Consider the following 25,640-nt stretch of genomic DNA (forward strand, 5'->3'; position numbering starts at 1 on the left):
GGGAGTTGACACTGTATGAAGTGCTTCCAAAATAACCAAGTTCTGTCGAAAAGTACATTTGATCCTTTATTACGAGACCAGCAAAGATGAATGATCTTATAGTGATAAAAAAAATTAAATTAGCAATATAGTGAAATTAATGAAATAGCATTCCAATTAGCATAATTAAGTGAAGTTAGTGGTCAACAATAAAATATTACCCTGTGGCTCACCCACTCTGAACCAGCCTAACTAAGACAAAGTGAGAATACATAACTATACTCAATTGATTCTACCACACTCCAATCTATGTAACAAATATACCATAATAAACGCACAACACAAAATACAATACAAACAGAAAATAGATACATGGCTCGCACATCCAGCCCCTAATTATTACAACTACATACTACATAAAATGGAGACATGAAATCTTCAACGATAAACATATTAACATCTGTACAAATGTCCTCTTTCTTTGTCTGGTCAAGTCATGTAACAGTCTTCTAAGCCAAAGGTTACCAGCACTTAGCCCAGTACAGAGGGATCTTAACCACCACTCTCTGTCAAGTCACTAAGTCAAGTCGAAGTCATAAAGCTTCTTAAATTTCTGCCTCCTGTAGAAGACAGATCTTGGTTATAGGCCTGACGAAGGGTCTCGGCCTGAAACGTCGACTGCACCTCTTCCTAGAGATGGTGCCTGGCCTGCTGCATTCACCAGCAACTTTTATGTGTGTTGCTTGGTTATAGGCCTGTCCGGATAGCTGGTCAACTACAAGCACAATGTCTCCTGTGAGGAAATTACATTTTATCCTTGACCTTTTCAGACGTTCCAGTAACTGTGGTAAATACTACTTGACCCACTATTTCCAATACAAGTTTCGCATGTATTGGACTTGCTCCCATCTACAATGATCATAAATGTCTTCCTTTGGAATGCTTCTGGTGTTAAGGATGATGCTTCCAAATCACTGGGATTGAAGGATGCCTTAGTAATTGGACAACCATTGACAATAGCCTCTACTTCACAAAGGACTGTGTGGAAACCCTTTTTGTCAAAATTCTGTGCCTTTATGGAGGAACTGAAGACTGTCTGAAGAGACTAGATCAATCTCTCCCATGTTCCTCATGTTATGAAGCAGCTGGGGGGGGGTTAAAAATCCACTTAACCCTTTCTGAAGAAGGACATTGCTAATCCGCGAATGAATCCGCTTCTCAATAGCTTCTCGCAACTCACACTCAGCTCCAAAGTTTTTCACATTATCAGGGCGCAGTCCTCGTCTTGCTATAAAGCAGCGAATGTGTCTAAAGATGCCACTTCAATGTGAACAGCTCATATAGCTAGACAGGTAAATATGACCCCATACCTCTTCACTGCACTCTTTCTGCTGTTCACCTCAAAAGGTCCAAAGGAGTTCACTCTACACATGTAAATAGAGTCTCATCTGAAGAGACCCTATCCAGAGACACATCTGCCATATGCTGGCATCTTGAAGCTGCATGTAATCGTTGACAAACAACACACTTATACCATATTCTTCTTATAGCTGTACTAGCACCAGGAATCCAGTATTTCTGGCACAACCTGGATACCATGCCCCACCTCTTGATGTATCTGCTCAGAATGATGTCAGAGATATGGAGATCCTTTGCCAGTATGACAGGGTGTTTAGACTCTTCAGGCATGGCTGCCCTACTAAGCCATCCACCAACTCTCAAGACACCATCTTCAAGTACTGGATTGAGCATGAAAATATGATTGTTCCTTTTCATACTTTCTCCCCAAGGCAAACTTGAGAATTCATCTAGAAAACTCTTTTTTTTGGCAGGACACAATGGTCTCCATTTCAGCCTTTCTGCTCACCCAGTATTCTCTCCACTGAAGGTATATCTTGATCTAAATCCAAAACCTTCATGTATTTTGCTTGTTGCTCTTCTGATATCACAGATAACTCACTATGTCTGTTGATTATGCAGCCTCCAGCATAAATGGATACAAGTTCACGATAGAGAGACACTGCTTCTTTCTCTGAGGACAATGACACATCAACATGGAAGCAATGCAAAACCTTATTCACCATTTTGCAGCTGAACTGTTGTTTATTTCTTCTGTGCATTTCCTAAGAGAGAAGTTGGCACAGCTCAGTGATGAAGCTGCTCCCAAGTGACGTACCACCACTCTAAGGTCCACATATCTTGGCTGAAGCCATCATTAGGCCACCAGAGTAACCTCAACAGATCTGCATTTTTAGCTGTACTATAACCTGATGAAACATTGATTCAATATCTGACATGATCACCACTGGCTCTTTTTTGAATCTGGTTATGACTCCAATCAGTGAGCTAGTAAGATCTAGTCCCTGTAAAAGCTGAGCATTAAGTGATATTCTCTGAAAAGTCACTCCGCAGTCAAACAAAGTTTCCCTTTTCTGGGGTGGCAAACATGATGTGGAATATACCAGACTTTCCCATCACTGCGTTGTAGATCCTCTGCTAGCACTCTTTTGGCATAACCATTGGAGATTATATCCTTCATGTAAGCTATATGGTCAGTGTGAAATGACAAATTCTTCTAAAGACCCTTCCTTAGATTTAGAGCACGCTGTTCTACACTCTTCCTGTCTTGTGGTATGCCAACCTCCTTCCTCAAAAGGTATACTAATCTGGTCCTGGCCATCCACCAGTTTTGCAGAATTCATAACCAGCTCCATGAACTTGTGTTCTTCTGTTGACAAACTAGGTTGTTCATCTTGACTGCATTCAGGAAAGTCTGCCTTGAACTGCCAAAGCTCATCCAAGTTCAAAACTGAGATCCTATTAACTGTCAGCTCAGGCTGTGCAAAGTCTTTTCCATCACTATTGTCTCCTTTTAGTGGTCCATTCACAGTCCAAACCAACATTGTTCTGATTGCATATGGTCCATTATTAAGGTCCATAAGGTGGAACACTTGCAACAGCTCCAGTGCTTTAGGCACACTTTTCCCTAACAGCAGCTCAATTTTCGAATCAATCTCTGGCAAATAGACCATCCTTGGAGATCCCTCTAACAGGGAACCTACCCTCTGTGGACAGGGATACTTTCCTGCATATAGATGTTAGATAGTTCACAATAGTTTACACCATCTAAGCCAGCCCTTCCAATCCTGAAAAAACATACCTACTCACAACCTTAACTTGATCCACAGCAAATACGTGTCCTTTCTCCTGTGCGGTTGAGCTTATTTGTGAGGCCCACTGTGCAGAAAACTGCCATACTTCCTTGATCTAGGAAAGCATAAGTTACCACTGACTTGTTACCCTTCTTAGAATTCACTTGTACTGGAATTATGGGAAGCTTACAATCATGGTCACCCATCCCCATAAGGGCATTAGATACCAGGGCAGTGCTGTGTCCGATTTTTTTCACGGCGTGTTCTTTTATTTTGCACCCTTTTCATTAGAGTACATACGGAGTATGCTGGGTGCTTGACACTGCATACCTTGCAAGGAGGACACTTCCTGCAATCCTTACTGATATGTCCTGTACAGAAACAATTAATGCAGGCACTATTTCCTTTAGGATGGCAATCATCTCACTATGAGCCCTTTTCTCCAGCTGAGAGTATAAGTCCAATGTGTGTTCATCCTCACAGAACAAACTCTTTTGGCTGATGAAACCAATTCCTTCCATTAGTTCCAGGTTCAGTTTTAGCTTTACTTCTTCCACTGGCCACAGTTGTGACAAAGCTGCTTCCTTTAGCCTTACAATGAAGCTGTGGTTTAGTTTTGTTCATACCTTTGCTGATTATGAACTTCAGCAAGGGTAAGAAGAAGGAACACATACCAATCCTCATAGAAGAATCAGAAGTGGAGAGAGTGAGCAGCTTCAAGTTCCTGGGTGTCAAGATCTCTGAGGATCTAACCTGGTCCCAACATATCGATGTAGTTATAAAGAAGGCAAGACAGTGGCAATACTTTAGTCGGAGTTTGAAGAGATTTGGCATGTCAACAAATACACTCAAAAACTTCTATAGACGTACTGTGGAGAGCATTTTGACAGGCTGCATCGCTGTCTGGTATGGAGAGGCTACTGCACAGGACAAAAAGAAGCTGCAGAAGTTTGTAAATATAGTAAGCTCCATCTTGGGTATTAGCTTACAAAGCACCCAGGACATCTTTAGGGTGCGGTGTCTCAGAAAGGCACTGTCCATTATTAAGGACCTCCAGCACCCAGGGCATGCCCTTTTCTCATGGTTACCATCAGGTAGAAGGTACAGAAGCCTGAAGGCACACACTCAGCGATTCAGGAACAGCTTCATTCCTAAATGGACATTAAATCTTTGGTACTTTTTGCCAGGTCATCAAGGGAATGACGGCGTAAGGAAAAGGTCTCTCGACAAAAAAGAAGGTAAACTGCCCCAAAATCGAATTTAGACAAATACTTAATATTGCATAACTATATTAATAAAAGGGGCAAGGATGATGTCTAAGAACAAGAATAAAAAGTCCGCTTCGAAGGCTGATAAACATAAAGAGATGCAGCAAGGCGACGGGCCTAGCTCCCCCACGGCAAGCCAGGACGGAGATAATGAGGGGGAATCGGTGACTCTGTCTTTGATTCTTGGAGAGATTCGCGAGTTCCGACAAGATAACAGCAAACAGCTGGAAGATATTAGAGGAGAAATAGTAAAAACTAACTCGCGGATAGATGAAGCCGAAGCGAGGATTGTTGGAATTGAAGAGAAGCTACAAAACGCCGAGGAAGTGATAGCAGAAATGTTGAAGCTACAAGACCAGCTCCAGTGGAAACTAATAGATCAAGAAGGCCGCTCGAGAAGGGAAAATGTGAGGATCTACGGAGTTCCCGAAGGAACCGAAGGTAAACCCGGATTGATGATTCCCTTCGTGGAGAAGCTGCTTAGAGAGAACCTTGATATACCGGCTGCAAAAGACCTACAGATAGAAAGGGCTCACCGCGCGTTGGCACCACAGCCTCCGGCAGGCGCCCAGCCCAGATCGATTCTGGTCAGATTTCTCAGTTACAGAACGAAGGAAGAGGTGCTTAAAAGAGCATGGCAAAAGAAAGGTTTCATGTGGAACAACTGCAAAATCAGTTTAGACCACGACTACGCACCGGGGATTCTTGCCAGACGGAAGGAATATACGGAAACACGGAGAGTCCTGAAGGAAAACAACATCAGATTCCAGACCCTGTATCCAGCTCGGCTGAGAGTCTTTTACGACGAAGGGACAAAAACTTACGCTACGGTGGAGGAGGCAACGTTGGACCTGGCGGACCGGGGACTACCTATTAAAAGTTATCACCCAACCGGAGTCGCTACTGGAGAGGATTTGGCAGAAGTCGTGGCAGTTAGTGGGGCGAGGACGCTCCACTCGAACCAGAGTGTCAAACTACAAGGAAAAGCTGCAAATATTCAGACGCCAATGTACAGAGAATACAGATTAATTAAGAGAAATGACTGAAAAGAGTAAATCGGACTTAAAAGTAAAATGAAAACTGGTAACTGAAAATAAACTAGGCGGAATAACTTGAATGATAGCAATATGGTCGAGACATAAATAGGAGAAAATTCTCTATGATTATTCAAACTGCTGAGGGCCCTCTAACACAGGGTGAAGATAAAGGTTATCCCTCTGAACTGAGGCGGGTCGGTGCTCAGGCCTCACTGTGGGAAGTCGGGAAAAATTTTCAAATGTTATATGTTCAGAAATGTCTAGGGTGTGGTTATATGTCTTGGTTTACTGTTGAGAAGGGATTGCTTACTGTTTGGTTAGAAAAGGAGAGTGCTTTTTTTCTACTAGAGAAAAATGCAAACTGAATTGGTAAAAATAATTTCCTATAATGTTAATGGGGTTTTGAATCCAATTAAAAGAAATAAGATTATGTCTAAATTGAAAAAAGAGAGGGCACAAATAGCTTTCCTCCAGGAAACACATTTGAGCCAATCTGAACATGGAAAATTAAAAAGAATGGGCTTTAAGCATGTATTTTATTCATCATATAAATTGAGTCACAAAAGAGGGGTAGCTACTTTAATATCAAGTACTCTTAATTATGAACATATTTCAGAGACTAGATACAAAGAAGGACGGTTTATAAAAATCACAGGAAGAATAGAAGGTACAGAAATAACATTGCTGAATGTTTATGCTCCTCCAGGTAGTGAATGGTCATTTTATAGACACATTTTTGACCTAATGGTCAGTTCTCGAGGGGTAGTAATTTGTGGAGGGGATTTTAATATTAGATTAAATCCTATATTAGATTCTTCAAGAATAGTTACTCAGAATAAACCTCTGACTCGGAAAGTGAATTCATTGATGGAGGAGTTGGGAATTATAGATGTCTGGAGGGAATTACACCCTACTAGTAAAGATTATACATATTACTCTTTCCCTCATTCAGCCTATTCAAGGATAGACTATTTCTTTATCTTTAATACAGATAGACTCAGGATAAAAAACTGTAATATTGCAACAATTGATCTGTCGGATCATAGCCCAGTCTCTATGTCTCTAATCCTGGAAAGGAAAATGAGGAAAACACTATGGAGGCTAAACTCACATATACTCAATAACCCGAAAGTAATGGAGAGATTAAGGGGAGAAATCAAAGAATATCTAGACCTTAATGACACGGGAGAAACATCACCAGTGATTTTATGGGATACATTGAAAGCTGTACTGAGGGGGAAAATTATTTCCATTACTACTCACATGAAAAAAATCAATGCACAAAAATTAGCAGACCTTCAAGGAAAATTAAAACAACTTCAAGTTGTATATAGCAACAAAAGTAATTCAAATCGAAAACAGGAAATTAGGAAATTGCAAAGTGAAATTGATGATATTTATACGTTGGAAACTCAAAGAAATTTTCTTTACCTGAGACAAAAGAATTATGAAGTAGGAGGTAAATCAGCTAGATTATTAGCATATAAATTACGAAAACAACAAGCAGACAATACAATTCATAAAATAAAGAATCCAAAGACAAAGCTTGTGGAGAGTACAATAGGGAAAATTCAAGAGAGTTTTGAAACATATTATCGAGAGCTGTACTCCCAACCCCGGGCCCCCAATGAGCCCTGTATAGACAGTGTATTGAATTTTTTAGATCTACCTAAACTTACAGATTTACAAAATGAAAGTTTATTAGAACCAGTAACTGTCAAAGAACTGAACGTGGCCATCTCTAGGTTAAAGGCTGGAAAGTCCCCGGGTTCTGATGGGTTTACCTCAGAGTGGTACAAGTCCCTGAAGACACAGTTAGCCCCATTACTACTTAACACCTTTAATTGGATCTTGCAGAGAAGAGAAACTCCACCTTCCTGGAGAGAAGCGATTATTTCAGTTATTCCTAAAGAGGGTAAAGATAAACTAGAATGTGGCAATTATCGGCCAATTAGTGTTCCTAATTTAGATTACAAACTATTTACATCTATATTAGCGCGCAGATTGGAAAAGCTGGCCTAATCCATTTAGACCAGACTGGATTTATTCAACAAAGACAAACACAGGACAACATAAGGAGAACTCTGCATATATTAGAACAGGTTAATAAGAACGAGACAGAGACAATGGTAGTAGGATTGGACGCTGAGAAAGCTTTTGATTCGGTTAGTTAGGCATTCCTATACAGAGTGTTAGGAAGATTCGGCTTTCAAGGAAGGTTTATTAAAGTAATTCAGACTCTATATGACAGCCCTACAGCCCGAATTAAGATAAATGGGGACCTCTCTGACTCCTTCATTTTAGAGAGAGGCACTTGACAGGGATGCCCAATTTCTCCTTTCCTTTTTGCGCTATATATTGAACCACTTGCCCAACTAATAAGACAGAGCGAAATCGTAAAAGGTATCAAGGTGGCAGGGATTGAACAGAAAGTGGCGTTATTCGCAGATGATGTTTTGGTCTATCTGAGTGAACCAGAAAAATCATTTATAAGATTGTTTACACTGTTGGATGACTTTGGGAAAATATCAGGTTATAAAATAAATGTAAAGAAAACGCAGGTTATGTCCCTAAATTATACACCATCCAAAAAATTGCAGGATACATATGATCTTGAGTGGGAAGCTAAATCATTAAAATATTTAGGAATAACCCTGCCGAAGGATCTTTCAACACTGTCACAGGTAAATTATGGGCCATTAATCTCAGAGATAAAAGCAGATATGCATAGATGGAATCTTATCCCCTTTTTAAGTTTAAATTCAAGGATAAATACTATAAAAATGAATATTCTTCCTCGGTTATTATATCTTTTCCGTACTTTACCAGTGGAGGTGGATGATAATCAATTCAGGGAATGGGACAAATGGATTTCCCGCTTCATTTGGCAAGGAAGGAAACCTAGAATTCGATATAACACCTTACAGTTAGGGAAGGAAGGAGGAGGTATGGTTCTTCCTTGCCTGAGAAATTATTTTTAATCCTCACAGATAACTCCTCTGTTATATTGGTGTAATAGGGAATATAAGGCTAGATGGAAGGAAATAGAATTTGGATTAGTTGACAGTTTTCTTCTTCAGGCCTCAATAGCTGACAAAGGATTGATGGCCCAGTTGGAAAAATTTAATAATGCTTGGATAAATCTTACATTAAAAGTATGGCAGAAGGTGGTTAATTCATGTGGAATTAATAACATGTTAAAACTCTTTAGATGGTGTGCATATGATACCGAATTCCTTCCCAACAGAGGAGATAAAAGATTTGAGCTATGGATAAAGAAAGGTCTTACAACCTACCTCTCATTTATAGATAAAAGAGTATTACAAAGTTTCCAAATCCTGCAGGACAAACATGGCCTAGAACATAATGACTTTTTTAGGTACCTTCAAATACGAAACTATGTTAACCAGAGTTGTAGATATACAGACCTATCAACAGTAGAATTAGAATTTTTCAAGATTCTGAATTCGGCTTGCAGTTCAATACCTAGTAAATCAGTTTCTCGCCTATATAATGCACTCTCCCATGCTAAAAATGTAAATACACTGTATATTAAAGAGAAGTGGGAGAAAGAAGCGAGGTTGGTACTTTCAGAGGAGGCTTGGGGGAAAATCTGCAGCTTTCAATGGTCCTCGACTAATTCTTTGACTTGGAGAGAACATTGTTGGAAAAACATTATAAGATACTTCAAGACCCCATATCAGGAAAAATATAAAGATACAAATGTGATGTGTTGGAGAAGGTGCGGCTCCAAGGAGGCAAATTATTTTCATATTTTCTGGGATTGCCCTAAATTAAGTCTATTTTGGGAAGGTATTCATAGAACATTAGTTAAGGTACTTAGGTCCCAGATACCTCTGAACTTTGAGACGCTCTATTTGGGGCATGTATTGTTCCTTGAACAGAAGGAAGATATAAAGTTGCTGCAGGCCCTCTTAGCGGCAAGTAAGAAATCAATCACTAGAAAATGGCTAAATCCAATACCACCTACATTAGAAGATTGGTACGAAATTATCTTGGAAATATTTAAAATGGAAAAGTTGACTTACTCCCTGAGAACTCAAAAAGAAACATTTTATCAAATCTGGAATAAATGGATTGAATATATAACCCCAATACGAGCAGACTTTAGATGACTCTCCTAATGATTTATATTGCTCTTCTCATCAACACAGTAATATTGCTAACGTAAGCACCCCTAGTCTAAATGTTTGTTTTTTTTTGGAAAATAGAGAATTAACACAAGTAAAGGGAAAGATTTGGGAAAGGGATAAAAAAAAAAGAAAAAATTAAGTAAATAAGTACATAGGGATTGGATAATTATGTCTGCGGGCAGGAACAAGCACGAACAAATTGGGATATAAACACCTACAATGGTTGGTATATAGGCTTGTATGCAACATTTTGGACCAGTGGAAATGGTCCAGAAGGGTTGTATGGAAACTATTATTACCATTTTTCTTAACAACTAATTTCATTACTTAGCCTAATAGGTTAGATTTACCACAGTACATAATTATCTATTTAAATGTTTATTTTCCTTTTATATCATCTCAATGTGTACTTAAGAATGTATAAATAATTGTAGTTTTATACATATAAAAAAATGGAAAAGGTTATATGTGTGAAAAAAGTACATGATAATTGTGAATTCCTTATCCAAATAAAAATAAAATTAAAAAAAAATAAATCTTTGGCACTTTTTAAAAAAATGTACAGTATTTCTGTTTTTGCACATTTTAAAAAAATCTATTCAATATACATAATTGATTTACTTGTTTATTTATTATTATTTTCTCTGCTAGATTATGTGTTGCATTGAACTGTTGCTGCTAAGTTAACAAATTTCACGTCACATGCCAGTGATAGTAAACCTGATTCTGATTCTGATCTGTTCTGGTTTTAAAGCCTTAGCCTTTACATATCCTTTCTTAGGGTCGACATGCTTGCATCTTGATCAGTTCTCCAGGGTGATCCCTAGTGTACTATTCAAGGAAATAGAGGCAGTCACTATGGCTGTCAGTCTTGCCTTCAAACTGTTTTCAAAAGCCTTCATGAATCCATGGTACTGCAATAGATCGCCATTGAAGATTTGAATCTCTCTTTCAGGCAAAGATGAAATGCATTGTTGCTATGCCAATTAAGGCTGTTATTCAATTATACTTCCTCAGAATATCAAAAATATTACTTTAACATCTATCTGAAACAAGTGCTTCCATGCTGTTAGTGAATGTCCCCATGAGCACTTCGAGTTTGGGATATGACATAGGTTCTGAGTGCCTCATTAGTGTAGACTGAGAATCAACACCCTGAACTATCTCCTGGCTGACTCATGAATGCATCCCAAACATTTGAGGAACAAATGAATCAACAATGACTTTTTGAGTGTTTTTGTTTTTCTCTGTGCCTTTTCAATATGGGAATTCATACCACAGGACTGTCCTGCTGGAGCACTTTTAGCACTCATCACATTTGAAGCCCCTATCTTTGGCCATCTGTGCAGCAGTTTCTTCTTGCAACAAGCTGCTCCTTCCTTTTCCATAATTGTTCCTCTTGCTCTTCCAGCGCATGTTTGTCATTCAATAATCATTGACATGCGATTAATGCAGCTAATTCAGCTCTACCTTAATGCGTATAGAGGAGGTGGTAGATACAGAAAGTTTTATTCCTGTAGCAGAGCTTCATGTGCTGACTTATGACACACTATAACTCAGGTTTACATCATCTTGAGAGCCCTCTGCTAGAAAGAAAAAGAAACGCCTTGCAATTTGAGAAACATATTCACTTGTTGCAGCAACATGACCTTCAACGTAACATGTTGGGTCACTCGTTGTTTAACATCCTCTATAAATGCACTACAAGTCAAGCAATATTTGAAAAACATAACTCTATTTTCCCCGTTTGTCCTTGGAAAGTAATGAGATTAGCATGTGAAGCTGCTTAGCAGCAGCTTCATCGAGATTAATCAAGTCCTCGAGATAAAGTTGCACTTGTAAGGCATTTCCCTTATTTCCCATAAGATCCTTACTTGATGGCATTAAACCTTTAATTTTGTTCACATTTGTTTTATATTTCTTTTGAAGATATTTGATTCAGCGGACTAAAGCTTTCAAAGTAAGCTTAATTTCTCTTTTGATTGCTCCAACTTCAACGTTGCTGACATCAATACACTCATTTCTGTTTATTGCACCACTTGCAATTAAATCTGCTTGTCTGTAGCACATTTGCAAAATGCACCGGCGATATTGTAAATGAACATCAATAAACATAGGCAACAATCTATCTGCATATCTACAGTGCTTAAACCAGACCGAACAATGTTCAATTCAGATACTGGCAACCAGAAAAATATTTTAGCACTTCACCATTGAGCAACAGTCCCCAATGGACAGGCAGTGCTGACCATACAAAACTGCATTCAAACCACAAATACATAGCATGAATCAACAAAAGGTCACAGAGAATCCTACCGCAAGCCGCTCCTTCAATTTCGCCAAAAGGTCCAAGGTAATCCTTTGTTGTAGACTGGGTTTTTGTTTGGTATAACTATTTTCTCATCATCAAAAAAGTAGCAGTTACTTGAAAACAAACCAAAACTTCTGAGAGACTGAGTATGGGAGTTGACACTGTATGATGTGCTTCCAAAATAGCTAAGTTGAAAAAGTACATTTGATCCTTTATTACAAACCAGCAAAGACGAGCAATTGTATAGCGATAAAAAACAAAAATAAATTAGCAATATAGCAAAATTAAATAAGCATTCCACGTATGGCAACAAAGCAAAATAAGTGGAAAACAAAAAATATCACCCTGTGGCCCACCCCCTCTCAACCTAACTAAAACAAAGTGGGAATACTTAACTATACTCATTTGCTTCCATCACACCCCAACCTATGCTACAAATTACCCATAATAAACACACAACACAAAATACAATGCTAAAAGACAAAAATAGATACATGACTCCTACAACTACTAACACTATTTCCCTCCAATGCAAACTCTTCGTTAACAGGTACCCAAGATGAACCTAAACCCTTGGAGGATTAAAAAATATAAAATCTCTGGGCAAAATAATAATAACTTGCCTTACATTCATCTAATTTAATGATGGCGAAAATGCATAAGACAACTTCCTTCATGATTAAACTCATAATCAGACAAGTCTCAACTGCCAGCATCATAGAACCTGTCTCATGATTCTGCAAGTAGACAGTAACTTTTGTACAGTTCTGTACAAATTTGTAGACTAATTTTTTTTAAATCACTGTTGGACTTTCATAAAGGCTGGATATGCAATATTAGTCTTTTTTGATGGGCAGGGTAGAGAGAATAATCACTAAGTATAATTACACTGCATGTAACATGGAAAAGACCATTAAACTCAAAGTAACTTCCAAAATATTACCAATGTAATAAACTTTTAAGAACACTTTTGGGAAAGAATTTAAAAATTGGTACCAACATAGCTGAGAAATAAACCAGTATTGTACCAGATCTGACTACTCCAGTCTCAAATAAAATAACCTCTTGAGGTGAACTAAAATATTACAACTGCAGCAAATATTACTAGTGGAAGTGTGTTACAGATTAATTAAGCATTATTTATTTTTTTAATTAAAAAAAGCACATTAAGCAATAATTCCTGGCCAAATTTTCAACGTATGGAATCAAATTTAAAATAAAAGATGTATAATACCAACAAGATACGATATATTAAAATCACAAATCTGTAGGGCACCACATTATTTATATATTTCTTCATAATTATTTGACATCTTTATTCCATTTAGTTAATAAATTGTAACAATAAGAGGTTGAATATGTCATTGCTGAATGAAAAGTTAATACCGACCTTCAGGAAAGCCAGACTCAGAGTGAGATTAGTTGATACTAAATGAGGAAATAATATTTATGTTTACCAAGGAATCATCCATAGCACAACGGGATGCTAATTTTATCAAATGTTTGTTGGGTAAACCCATCAGGAAATTTATTACATAGGAAAAGATCTATTGTCTGTGTTGGTTAAAAATACTATTCAGTGTAATCCAGCTAGGTCCACTGCTCTGCAGATTACAGCCCTTGAAGTACACATCCAACTGCAGTTTAAATCCAGTAAGTGTCTCTGCCTCTATCACCTTCTCAGGCAGTGAATTCCAGATTCCTGCACCCCTCAGCATGAAAGAATTGTTCCTCATTTTGCATCAAACCCTCAGCCAATTACAGTAACTGAACTCTACACCTAATTTTTGATCCAAGGAAACTGAAGTCCTATAAATATGTTTTTCCTGAGTCTCTGCTGTGAAAGCAAAGTAATTCTAGGTAATAGTATATTTTCTCATAGCTACAACGTTCCAGTTCTGGCAGTACCCTTGTAGATCTTCTCTGCACCCTTCAAGACAGTCACATTTTTCCTAAAATGCAAGCAGTGGCATGGCTTGCCTAGTATGGTAAATAGTTCTAACATAACATCCTGCACTCTCATATTCTATGCTTTGGCTAATAAAGAAAGAAAAGTAACACCTATGCCATTTTACTTCCCTTACCTGGGAGGCTTTGGATCTAGAAAATAAAGATGGCGCTGGAAATGGAGTGGAGGTGAAAGATGAACTATCATTTGAATGAAAGAAAGAGTAGGCTCAAAAAGGCCATATGATCCACTTAGGCTTTGATTTCTTGCATTCTCATCTTATACTCTCCATTATTCTTCCATTTATTACAATTCATTAAATGCATTATCTCAGTTCTCTGGATTAAAATTTTATTGCCATTTTGTTCTGCTTCAAAGTTGATTTATACTTCTGCGTCAACTCGATGTTGTAGGTACGGCGGAGCCGCGAACTCTGCACAGTGCCTACGCGGATCCCTACGCCGTAGCCTGACACGCACTTCTCCCAAAATGTAACTACATGTTGCGGCAACGCAGACCGCAACAACTGTGATTGGTCCGCTTGGTAGCATCGCTTTTCCTCCTACGCTGCAATAGCTTCCCATTGGGCGACTGAAGGGCAGGGAAGGAACTCTGGCTGCAATGCTTTCCATAAAGCTTTACAGACCTCCGAAATTATGGAGGATACATTTCACTTTTACGAAAAAAGACGCTCGCTTCTTGTTCACCCTGAGAAAGACGACCATGACCATGAAGCCTTGCATGGGCAGGTGCGTGTGCCTGCGTGACGTGCGGGAATTGCAGAGCGACGCAAACACACCAACGCACAAGTATAAATGCTCACAATGCGCGTAGGTCACTTGCGTAGGTTACGGCGTTGAGTTGACGCAGAAGCATAAATCAGTCTTCAGTGACCATCTAAATATCCTCCTGTACCCCAAGTCTTTCCAGTTCACTATCAACCACACAACAATTTTTGCATTATTTACAAACTTCATCACATTTCTACATTTGGGACTAAATAATACATTTAAAAACAAGCAAAAACCAAGCCTTGTGTAACTTTACTCGTACCAGCTTTCCAAATCACAAACTGCTGTCAATCCTAACCATTCATTTCCTGCCACTGTATCAATTTTAGATCCAATTCGTCACTCTTCCTTTGACCCGCCAGGCTACAAGGCCTTGTCAATGGCTCTGCTAAAATCCATGTAGACTACTTTTTACAGATTATCTAATCTCAGTTTCATGATTTACCCATTTCCAAAATGATAAATACCTCAGTCTTTCCTCTTTACAATGTTTATCCCATTTAATACTTTACAGTTTTTCACCTTAACTATATTATTGAGGCCTGACAGATGACCTGACTATACACAAATTTTTCCATAATTTTTTAAAATAACTTTTCAACATAGATACAGAAATTGGTTACAAAAATGTAAATATATTTAGCAGTTTTAGAAGCGGGGTAGCAACTAGTCAATTCAAAATACAATCAAGAAGACAAATTAACATGTAATCTCAGTGTGGTAATCTAACAGGCACCATTGTTTTAAGAATGCAGGATGCCACTTAAAGAGATTTGGTTTGGAAACCTACAAGGGAATCTCTGCTATTACCAGTTAAAATACCTTATCATCAAACAATGTAGCACCCATGGATATTTTAAGGCCACTGAAACTAGCTACCAAATATTCATCTCCATAGACGCTGACTGACATGTCGAATTCCTCCAGCAATTTGTATGTGTTGCTTTGGATTTCTAGCATCTACAGGATTTCTCATGTTTATGATTATGAGAAAAAAAGTGAAGTAGTTTAACCATTAGTTAATATGTGGTAAAAGGGACTGGATGGGAGGGTTCAGTGCTAGGAAACAGCCCTGCACAATCTACATCGATAATTTGGTTAAGGTCCATTAAATGTAAGGTGTCTGAATTTGCTAATGATACAAAACTGGAACACAGGGTAGGCTGTGATTAGGAAGCAGAGCCTTTACAGGATGAAGACATTGGTGAATGGAGCAGACATGATGAAAGGAATATAATGTGGAAAAATGAGAGTTCATCCATTTTAGAAAAGTTGTTTGAAGGAAATGTGTGTCCAAAAGAATTTGGCTGCACTTTTGCATTAATCACTTCAAGTTAATTGGTTCAGCAAGTAATTAGGAAGGCAAACTATATGAAAAAAATGTTATTGGAATTGTTTAGGGCCTTGGTTAGGCCCTACCTGGAAAATCTTGAACATATCTTTTGGATATAGTTATATTATCTAATACCTTTGATGTACTTAAATTATATCAAAAGAGAACAGAATTTGAGGACACACATTGGAGATGCTGAGATAATTATAGAAAAAAAAGGACATGGGAGAGCATGAAGACAAGGTTAAGAAATCCTTAGCACAGTAATACTGGGGAACAAGAGGATGAAAGAAGTGCTCTTTATAAAATCGCTATGACTTTCAAATTGTATTTTACATGGAAATATAGGTCCAACGTTCCTAGCAATCTAGTTTCCTTGCTCGGAGTGGAATCGATTCGGCCGGTAGGGAACCGAGTTTGTTTGGGCACCAGAGAGATGCCTTGTAGCCTTCCCAAATGTTAAGCTTGAGGAATTTTTTGGGGGGGAATGGACATTGAAGAAAGAAATCAGCCTGGCAATTAAGACATCAAAAGTCACACAAACCATGAAAAAAATTAATGTTTTCTAACATCTTCCTCGCAAATAAAACTATTCACAATAAAATTTCCCATTTCTATCATACTTCACAAACACAGGATCTATTTGTATAGGTTAAACTGCGTCAGGTTTCAATGGATTATGCCATTGAACATATTAATAAGAGCGGCCTTACCGGCGCCAAAAATGTCGTAAGTTATTAGTCCCAAATAGATGGACGATGGAAGAGTGAAACAATATCTGGTCAACAAAGGAAAGAGCACGGCCATTATATAGTCTAAACACACCTTACAGAGCGAATGGTTCAGATAGTTTCATTAGTTGAGAAAAGAGGGAAGAACTAATCAACACAGAGCAAGTCTAACGCTCAAGCGAACTTGGTAGAAAGTCTATTTGTCAGAATCAGGTGAGACACAATAACAGCAAAATAAGCACAGTACCTTAGTGAAATAAATTAAACCTAACAACTGAACGGTTATGAAATCCACCACACACGATGCAGATACTTTACATGGTTCTAAAGACCTGCAGAGTACAGGGAAGTTTCAGGGAGCCAGCGGCCGCCCTGTCAGCACAGCAGAGTTGGGGAATGCGGGGCAACACGTCAATGCTCTCCATGGCCCCTCCGTCATTTGGCATCAATTCACTCGTTAGCGACCTATGTTGCTTTTTTCAGGGTGGGGGGGATGGGGTAAACTGATTTGAGCACAGTGAGCGTTTGTGATCAGGATAATGTACATTACCTGTAATAACTGCACTGCTGTCACCGACCCCGCAATAACACCGCAACTACAACCGCCGCCACTCCGCTCCACTCTCGGGAACCGTATCCAAGCAGCAAAGCATTGTGGGACGCACAGAATCGACCAATGCCAGTGTGATCACGCAGGACATTCTGGTAGCTGTAGTGCCACTTGTGTGTGTTAGAACAACGCGGATTGACAAGTGGACTACTGCTCCCGGCGTGCACTACGCTGCAAGAGCGGTCACATCCAAGACGCGACTTCTTAGAAAGAGCGTTATCCCAAGCAATGAATCCAAGAAAATAAATTTGAAGAAAATTAATTTTAAATATCCAATTATGAAGAAAGGATGTTTTGTATAGTTTCAAAGTTTAATAGCAGGGATATTCAGCATACAGAATTGCGAAAGTGGTATATGTCAGCTACCAAGTGGTCTTGGTGGAGTTTTTGTTGGGATATTTATTTGTTCCCGAAACCGTTATTCAGTCATAGAGCACTACACAGAAACAGGGACTTCAGCCAACCTAGACCCATAAACCCGCACCTGGGTAACTTCAGCCGAAAAATTGAATAACAAACTTTTCTTTGCGAAATCCTAAGTATGTGGAAATTTCGGACCGTATAATTTATTAGGCACGCTTCAACAAGCGGGACCCATGCGTGCCAGTTGACACATTGACGGCTTCCCAAGAAGCAGCACATCCTGGCCTCTTCATTTGGAGATCTACTATCCAAGTGGTTTTAAAGTTTTGCCACAGTTGTGCAAAGAACAAATTAGGCCGTAGTCTGAGATTTCCTAAATTTGGATGATGTTGGATGGCAATTTAAGGTGTGAGAAACCGCAAGGGAAATAACAACTTGTAATGGTACTTGGAAAACGTTATTATTATTAAGTAACGAAAATGAAAGACCGTCTCGTTTGGGAGAAAATATAGACCGGCGTTCTATATTGAAAGGTGTTCAGAGACCGGATACTAATCACAGTGCTGCATTAATATGCAAATGCAACAATTATAAAAGACGTTTTAGCTTTTGAAATGGATGCGAGAGTGAAGGTCTGATAGAATATTTGCGTTGGTAGAAGTTCACCATTCCGAAGGCAGATTAAACAGATGGGGTCTGCTGATCTAGAAGACGAAGACGTGGTCTCATTGAAACATTCTAAATTGCCATGATGTTTGATGATGCATATAGTTATAATGTTTCCTGTAGCTGGATTGGGTCGAGAACCAGTTGTTGCTAAGGGATTGGCCATTTGGGACTGAGATGAGAAGAAATTTCTTCACTAGAATTATTAATATGAGGAGTGTTTGAGCAGACTGGAATGGGCCAAAAGGCCTAATTCTGCCCCAAATGTCTTATCAAAAAAGTCACAATGAATTTAAGCTACAGAAAAGTCACCATCTCATCGAGTGAGTGAGTGTGTGCGTGTGCGTGTGTGTAAGTGTCAATGGTCAATTCTTCCTATGTGATTAGTATACTAAAGGAATGTAGTTTCAGAGAAAATATTAGTCTTGGATCTTAATGTTCTTTTAGGGAAAAAAAGTCTTAACTTATAATCAAAAATCACTCCAGGGTGCAGATGGTGGTACTAAGTATACAAATACATTGACAATTTAAACATGATAGGGTTATTATATTTGGAAAAATACTCAGGACTTTGAATGAAAGGTGGGAGTTATTTGCAAGAAGATATTAAAACAACCTCTTATATCTGCTTTCAAGAATGCCCAACTATTTGAAGTTTAGCTATTCCTAGACCTGTACTTTGCTTGTATTCATTGAAATCTGAATAATTTTGAACTAATCTGTTATTTACAATAAATAAAGATCATAGTGTTAACCTCAATTATAATGCCTTAAGAAGCATGATGGAAAAAAAACAGAAAAGCTAACATGCCACCAAACTAAAGTAGAAATAAAAACAGCGCGCTGGGAATTTGATGAGTTGAGCGACTGGCCATTTTTCGATATACCAAGGACATGGCCTAGATTAGCTCGCCTTCAGGATTTCGTGACTCTGGAGGCGGGTGGACTCGAGGTTGGTGCCTCTGCAGGTAATCAGTGTGTTGTGGAATTCGGAAGATCTCTGGCTGTGTGCCCAGAGACCTGAGTTCTTTGGGCACAGAGCTTGGCTAAAGCGACGCAATGGCCTTTTAACATTGTAAATCAGTTACGTTTCCCCTCTTGCTGTGAAATGAAAACACCTTTTTCCTTTATGGGGGGGGGAAGAGAGAGAGAGCCTGTGGTAAGTCGAATTACCAGGTGAACGAGTAGTCTTTGGGGTTCTACAAGTCTGTGTCTTTAGTGATGCTTTGATGCATGCTCGGTAGGGGGTGCCGATGCTTTTTTTTTAGCTGGTTGGGGAGAGAGGAGCGTTGCTTGCTGCTGCTTACATGTGGGGGGGACCTTCGGGTTCTAACATTTAACTGTCATTCATTCTGGGGGCACTCCTGTTTTCATGGAAAGTTGCGAAGAAAAATTTAAAATGTATATTGTATACATTTCTCTGACATTAAATGTACCTTTGAAACCTTTGATATTAACCCTGACACTTTACCTCATTCTCTTTCCATAGATGCTTCCTGACCTGCTGAATACTTACAGCATTTTGTTTTTATTTCAGATTTGCAGATTCTTTTTTTTATTTTCAAGTGAGAACAATTACAATCAGTAATTGAAAGCAACTGGACTGTAACTATCTACTCACTCCTTTGAAAAATAGAACAAAGATATAAAGTCGATCCTGCTGCACTTAATGAGAAAACATCACAATTATTCACAAAGGTGTCCACTGTTCCAAGGAAAGATTCACAGAGATATTGAATAAACTGATCTAACTCTGATCTTTCATAACTTTCACAAATCTATGTATTGCAATGAAATCAAAACTTTTCCAATGATAAGATTCAACATAATATTCTGTGAAAGAATTGGTGGTGAGAAATAAACTATCTGATGGGAGGGGTACAAGTGTGCAGCTGCAGAAATAGCACAATGGCCTCACTGTGAATAAAAGATAAATTCAGCTGCTAGTTAAGGTGTATGTGTTCAATCCACTTAACAAGTTAGTCAAATAATATAACTCGTATTACCCAAATATTTTAAGGTATATAAAATTCAATAAATTAGATTCAAAGAATGCAACCGATATTATCATTTTTAAACAATTAACAATTGTACACACCGTTTTGAAGTAGCAGTAACTTTAATTACACTGTTCAGAAACATCTTTGTATAGTTAGGCTCAAACATTTTGCTTTTTCATGTTGTTATATTTCCATGTCTGCTAACAGCTATAACAAATAGCTGCACATTTAATTATAAAATTAAAACCAAGATTTCACAGAACACTGCTCATTTGAACTTAAATTTTCAAATTACAAAAGGCATAAAACACCTTATTACAAAAGGGTGTGTACGTTGATCATAAAATCTTAGTGGCCTTCAATGGATGAGTTTAAATAAAAATATAGCTGAATACTCCAAATTCAGATACAATTGCTGAAGCTAAAAAATATTATTCAACTTTGCGCTTGGTCTTAGTAAAATGGCAGCAATTATTTACATTTGATTTAAAACTGGTATCAGGATGCTTGCTTAAGTCATTCAGGACTAAGTACAGTATCAACAATTCTAGTAAACTGCATCAACTAACATTGTGTCATTACTCAAACTAACAAAAATCAAACAAAATTTTAAAAATCCCTTATTCAACTTACTATCCTAACACATAACACTATAACACAGTTTCGTACTGTTATACATACATACTGCAGTGCAGAGTGGATTCTGCTACATAGATTAGGATCAGTAAAAATCCATAAATGCAGTAATCATTACCAGGCAAGATTATTTCAGACACCTTTGGTTGAACAGGTTAAATTTCCACATATCAGCTATAAAGCAAAAACAATAAAAAGTCGTAATTTCTGAAAGTACACTTAAATTTGGTCTGAATGATTTGCTTTGCAGTTATATGGTGTAGAAAAAATACATTGTAAAATACATTGTACAAACAACCTACAAAACTCTAGATTATATGTAATAATGCAGGTCAACATCCATTCTTTTTTACCCTTGAAAGCGTATTGAAGCAAGAATTATTGAAACGCATTATATACACAAACAATATTATAAATAATTAGAATATTATTTCTAATCAATGCTACTACTCTGGAAATAATATACATATTTTTAATTAAAACATGAACTGATCTTAGCACTTTTGTTAGTTGTGTGCCGTGTTAGGAAAATGTCATCATTAGCTTGAGCAAAATTGAAAAATAACTTTCTAATTTTTGCCTGATCTGGATTTGAAAACATGGGAGTACCAGCCAATGGTAATTCTGAGGGGGGGGGGGGGCGGCGAAAGAACCTCATGCAATGCACCTTGTGGTGAATTATTGCTGCAACGAGGGGTACAAACAGCGTAGGCTTGTATATTAAAAAACACCATTTTATCATATTAGAGAACATCTCTGGCACAATAAACATGCAGTTGATTATTGCAGAGATAAATGTGTTATTTAGATTTTCATTACATTTAATTGAAAATAAATAAAGCACTTCCAGGTTTAAAGTTTTTAAAATGGTGCAGTATATTTTCTTTTGCAATCTTCTTGTATCTGCACCATTTGGACCAAATATGCACTATTTCCCTTAATTAATGTTAATAGATTCAACAATTAGAATCTGATTTTGTAGATATTAGCCTAATAACATATTGAGGTTTCCTTGTTATAAGGCAGTTGAACACCTATGAATTATTTTAACATTCATTTTGTTGAAGTTGCTGCCATCGAAAACTTGTATTCAGAACTTTATAATCCTCTTCATTTTTTTCTTGTTCTTTAGCAAACTGCATGAAAACCTAAAGCCATACAAGGAAAGATTTTCTGAATTAGATATATAAAGTTCTACATATTCAACTGACATTTGTGATATGCATCATTGTAATTTCTGCCCATCTATTTAAAGTTATGAATTATGGATGGAGAGAAAAAAAATCACATAACAGAAAATTATTCCGTTTATTTGTGAAAATAGGAAAGAAAAAATAATCTTGTAGCCCCTGGTTCTGTAGAAATGTTGGAAAATTAGCTTTACCTGCTCCAGTGTTGACTGTGAGAAACTGTATTCTTCTATGTCATAAGTGTGTTTAGCTATAAGCAATGATACATTCATTATTTCTGGATATGCAGTAACATTTCTATACATAATTAAGTAAATCTCAATTTAAAATGCTATTAAAAATGCGATTTCCTGGAAAGCTAAAATAACACCCAGATTTGCTCCTTGTTTTCTACTGCTTATCACTAGCCCCCTTACCAGAAAATACACAGAAGCTTCAGAAAAAGGTATCGACAACTTAAGAATCTAGCAAAAAGACATTTTAAAAGATGTAGAAAGTTCAAATATGCCATGCAAAATCTTTCCCATAAATTGTTCCAACAAAAATCCATCACCTCAAATGGAAAAAAACAAGGTTTAATCCATCTTGTTCTGAATTAATCTGATAGTGACCCAAATCACCAACTGAGAAACTACTTTTCTCCAACCTGAATTATAAGATCTTAGTCCTCCCAGCCGAATTAAAAGTTCCTATTTAACATCACTCAATTGCTCCAAGTTAAACATAACCATTTTAAGTCTCTTTTCCCTCTGCTCTTATTTTCCTGTTTCTTATTAAGTTACCTTCCTCATCTTACCTTAACACTTCTTTTCCTCCCTCTTCTCTTTGATACTAATTCCACTTCCTCTCTACCTTTATTTCCCACATTTCCTTTCCATCTTTTCTAACTCACTGACAACTTTTAGGCTATCTTGAACAAAAAGATTCAAGTAGTATTGAGCATAATCGTAATTTGATGTAAAATTACTCATCTGTATTCAATAGATCAATTTTTAAAACTTATTTCATAATGATTACTACTACATCATCACAAAAAATAAGATCATGAGTTTTACCTTCTTCAAGTTGAGAAAATGCTTCTGACAAAGATTTCACATCATCTTTGGGAACTTTGTATGTCATCATTGCAACAAAACTGAAATGTGAAAATTCAGAAAGAATAAAAAAGACAAATTATACAAAACAGTTCTGTACAGAGGAATATTTTCCATTTCATGGATAAAGTTTTCATTCTAACAAAATTATGTTCAATGCACTTTCCACTCTGCAAGATTTATCACATTGTCTGCAGATGTAATGCAATTTAACATTATCATGCTTTTTATCTAGTGAATCTTTCTTTTCTCCCCATGTGGCTACTAATGCTTTATTCCATAAACATCATTAACCATCAATAAATTGCAAGATAGACTCAGTTAATATACATGGATTATTTTGGATCTTAAGTATTTACTTTGGAATAGTATGAAAAATTAAAAGAATCTGCTGCTTGTGCAATTCAAATATGTTGCAGTGCTGTTTTGAAATTGTATCCAATTTCCACAGCTTTCAATCAACACCGCATTTAAAATGTAACAAAATACTGCAATAACTGATTGTATCATTAAAATTAAAGTAGCAGCGTGTGGTGAGAAAGGCAAATTAAATATTTATTAAGTACTTTACCTTTCCTGTTGAGAAGCATGGGGAAAAACTTGCATTATTTTATCATGAATCTCAGATTTTCGTTGTGATTCAATTGTCTCATCTTTGAGTTTCATTTCCAGTGTATATCCACCACCATATTTGCTCTTCAGATGCTGAATGGAACCAATACACCTGTTTACAACCAAAATAATCTAAGTTTTTCCATATTAGCAATTGTTGCACAGTCGACTGCCATGTTACAAGGTGGGAATCAGAATCAGATTTAATATCACCGGCATAAGCTGTAAAACTTGTTAACTTTACAGCAGCAGTACAATGAAATTCATGATAAATAAATATAGAAAAAGGCTGAATTACAGTAAGTATATGTCTATTAAATAGTTAAATTAAAATAAGTAGTGCAAAAAAAAGCAGAAATAAAAGAAGGTAGTGTTCATGTGTGTAACGACCATTTAGAAATCAGATGGCAGAGGGAAGAAGCTGTTCCCGAATCATAACACACATCTGCAGATTTTCTCATTTGTCCTGAATCATCAGATGATTTTCTGTTACATGAAACTCCATTAGCAGCACACACATCAAGAAACGCAAGTTAGAAAATAATTATATATTTATTATTTTCTCCAGCTAGTAAATTTTCTAAGAGCAAAATTTTATTCTGTATCCCAGCTATTTTGGTAATGATTTGTGAATTCTGTGAAAATGAATTTCTATTGCCCAAACTGCCATAATGCAGGTTCATCTGTATATGTTTTTAATATTATTAACACTAATTATGTATAAATTCAGTTTTAGTACAATTAGCAACAAGTAGAAGGCCGTTGCAACTGCTTATAAACTTATTTTAAACTGTCAATCAGTTAATAAGCAGTATAATATCGATTCCAATACTTTTTCTTTCTCAATCCATTGTAACCTTGTTAACTGACACCATAGATTCAAATTTATGCAGTAACTAATTTCTTTAAATGTTGAACAGAGTTCTGAGCCCACACCATACTTGTATAACCTTGTACACTATTGCTGTTCATGTTTTTAACATTTAAGTTAAGAAAAAGACAAAACTTTAACAGATTACAATGTGCTTGTAAAAACAATATTGAAAGGAACATGGCCAATTTATAGAGAGATTTTCAAATTTATGACAACTAGTGGAACATGAACAATTGTTAAAACCTGGAAATAATAATAGTTGAATAGTACCGGATGGGTTAGTTGGTCATTGTAAATTGCCCTGTGATTAAGTTAAGAGTTAATTGGGTTTGTTGGAGGTTGCTGGAGCAGCGCGGCTCAAAGGGCCAGAAGGGCCTACCCTGCGCTGTATCATTAAATAAATAAAGTATATATGTTTTTCTAAGTTCACCTTATAATTCTACTTGAATGAGAATAGCTCTCTGTGTTATCAAAATGTGCCATAAATAACTGCATAATGTTCATTTACCCGTTTTATACTGCACTTCGTAATCAGAATGATACCAAAAGCAAATTAAAGTAAAAATTAAATGACTGACATCATTAATCATCTGGTGATTCTAAATATACTTATCAATGAATGATTTCTTTTCTGTCCTAGCAAGACTATTTCACAAAAGAAATACCGCAGCTGTCCTGACACCATGATTGCAACTCGATCACAAAGTGCTTCAGCCTCTTCCATATAGTGTGTGGTTAGGATGGCACCACGTTGTCTGTCCTTAAATGCAGCACGAATTGCTTTCCTGAAACAAATTTAGAAAAAACAATTTCATCATGTTTCAGTTCATTTACAAATCAGTACTCAATTGTGCAAGTTGGAAATTGTGTCAGCTTGAGATTTTAGTTTAA

The 25,640-nt window shown here is 37.2% G+C and overlaps 2 protein-coding genes across 5 annotated transcripts in view; both read right to left on the bottom strand.

Annotated features, from left to right (window-relative positions):
* lrrc45 (leucine rich repeat containing 45) overlaps positions 1-17,341 on the bottom strand; it is a 74,653-nt gene extending 57,312 nt beyond the window's left edge. Inside the window, exon 1 of one of the 3 annotated variants that reach the window (XM_063074435.1) lies at positions 17,255-17,341. The gene's annotated coding sequence lies outside the window, so the exon portion shown is untranslated. Of the gene's footprint in view, positions 1-16,951; positions 17,061-17,254 lie in introns of those variants that run through there. The other 2 variants (XM_063074436.1, XM_063074438.1) reach the window with 2 other exon arrangements.
* Positions 17,342-19,869: 2,528 nt separating this feature from the next.
* Positions 19,870-25,640, bottom strand: part of abca5 (ATP-binding cassette, sub-family A (ABC1), member 5) — a 97,477-nt gene continuing 91,706 nt past the window's right edge. For both annotated transcript variants that reach the window (XM_063074444.1, XM_063074443.1), the window contains exons 35-39: positions 25,415-25,534; positions 23,835-23,987; positions 23,225-23,304; positions 22,364-22,419; positions 19,870-22,127 (exon numbers count right to left, since the gene is read on the bottom strand). In XM_063074444.1, the coding sequence (XP_062930514.1) occupies positions 22,026-22,127; positions 22,364-22,419; positions 23,225-23,304; positions 23,835-23,987; positions 25,415-25,534 (511 nt within the window). In that variant the 3' untranslated portion in view covers positions 19,870-22,025. The remainder of the gene's footprint in view (positions 22,128-22,363; positions 22,420-23,224; positions 23,305-23,834; positions 23,988-25,414; positions 25,535-25,640) is intronic.

This window comes from Mobula hypostoma, chromosome 22 (genome assembly GCF_963921235.1).
Source record: "Mobula hypostoma chromosome 22, sMobHyp1.1, whole genome shotgun sequence".
NCBI lineage: Eukaryota > Metazoa > Chordata > Chondrichthyes > Myliobatiformes > Myliobatidae > Mobula > Mobula hypostoma.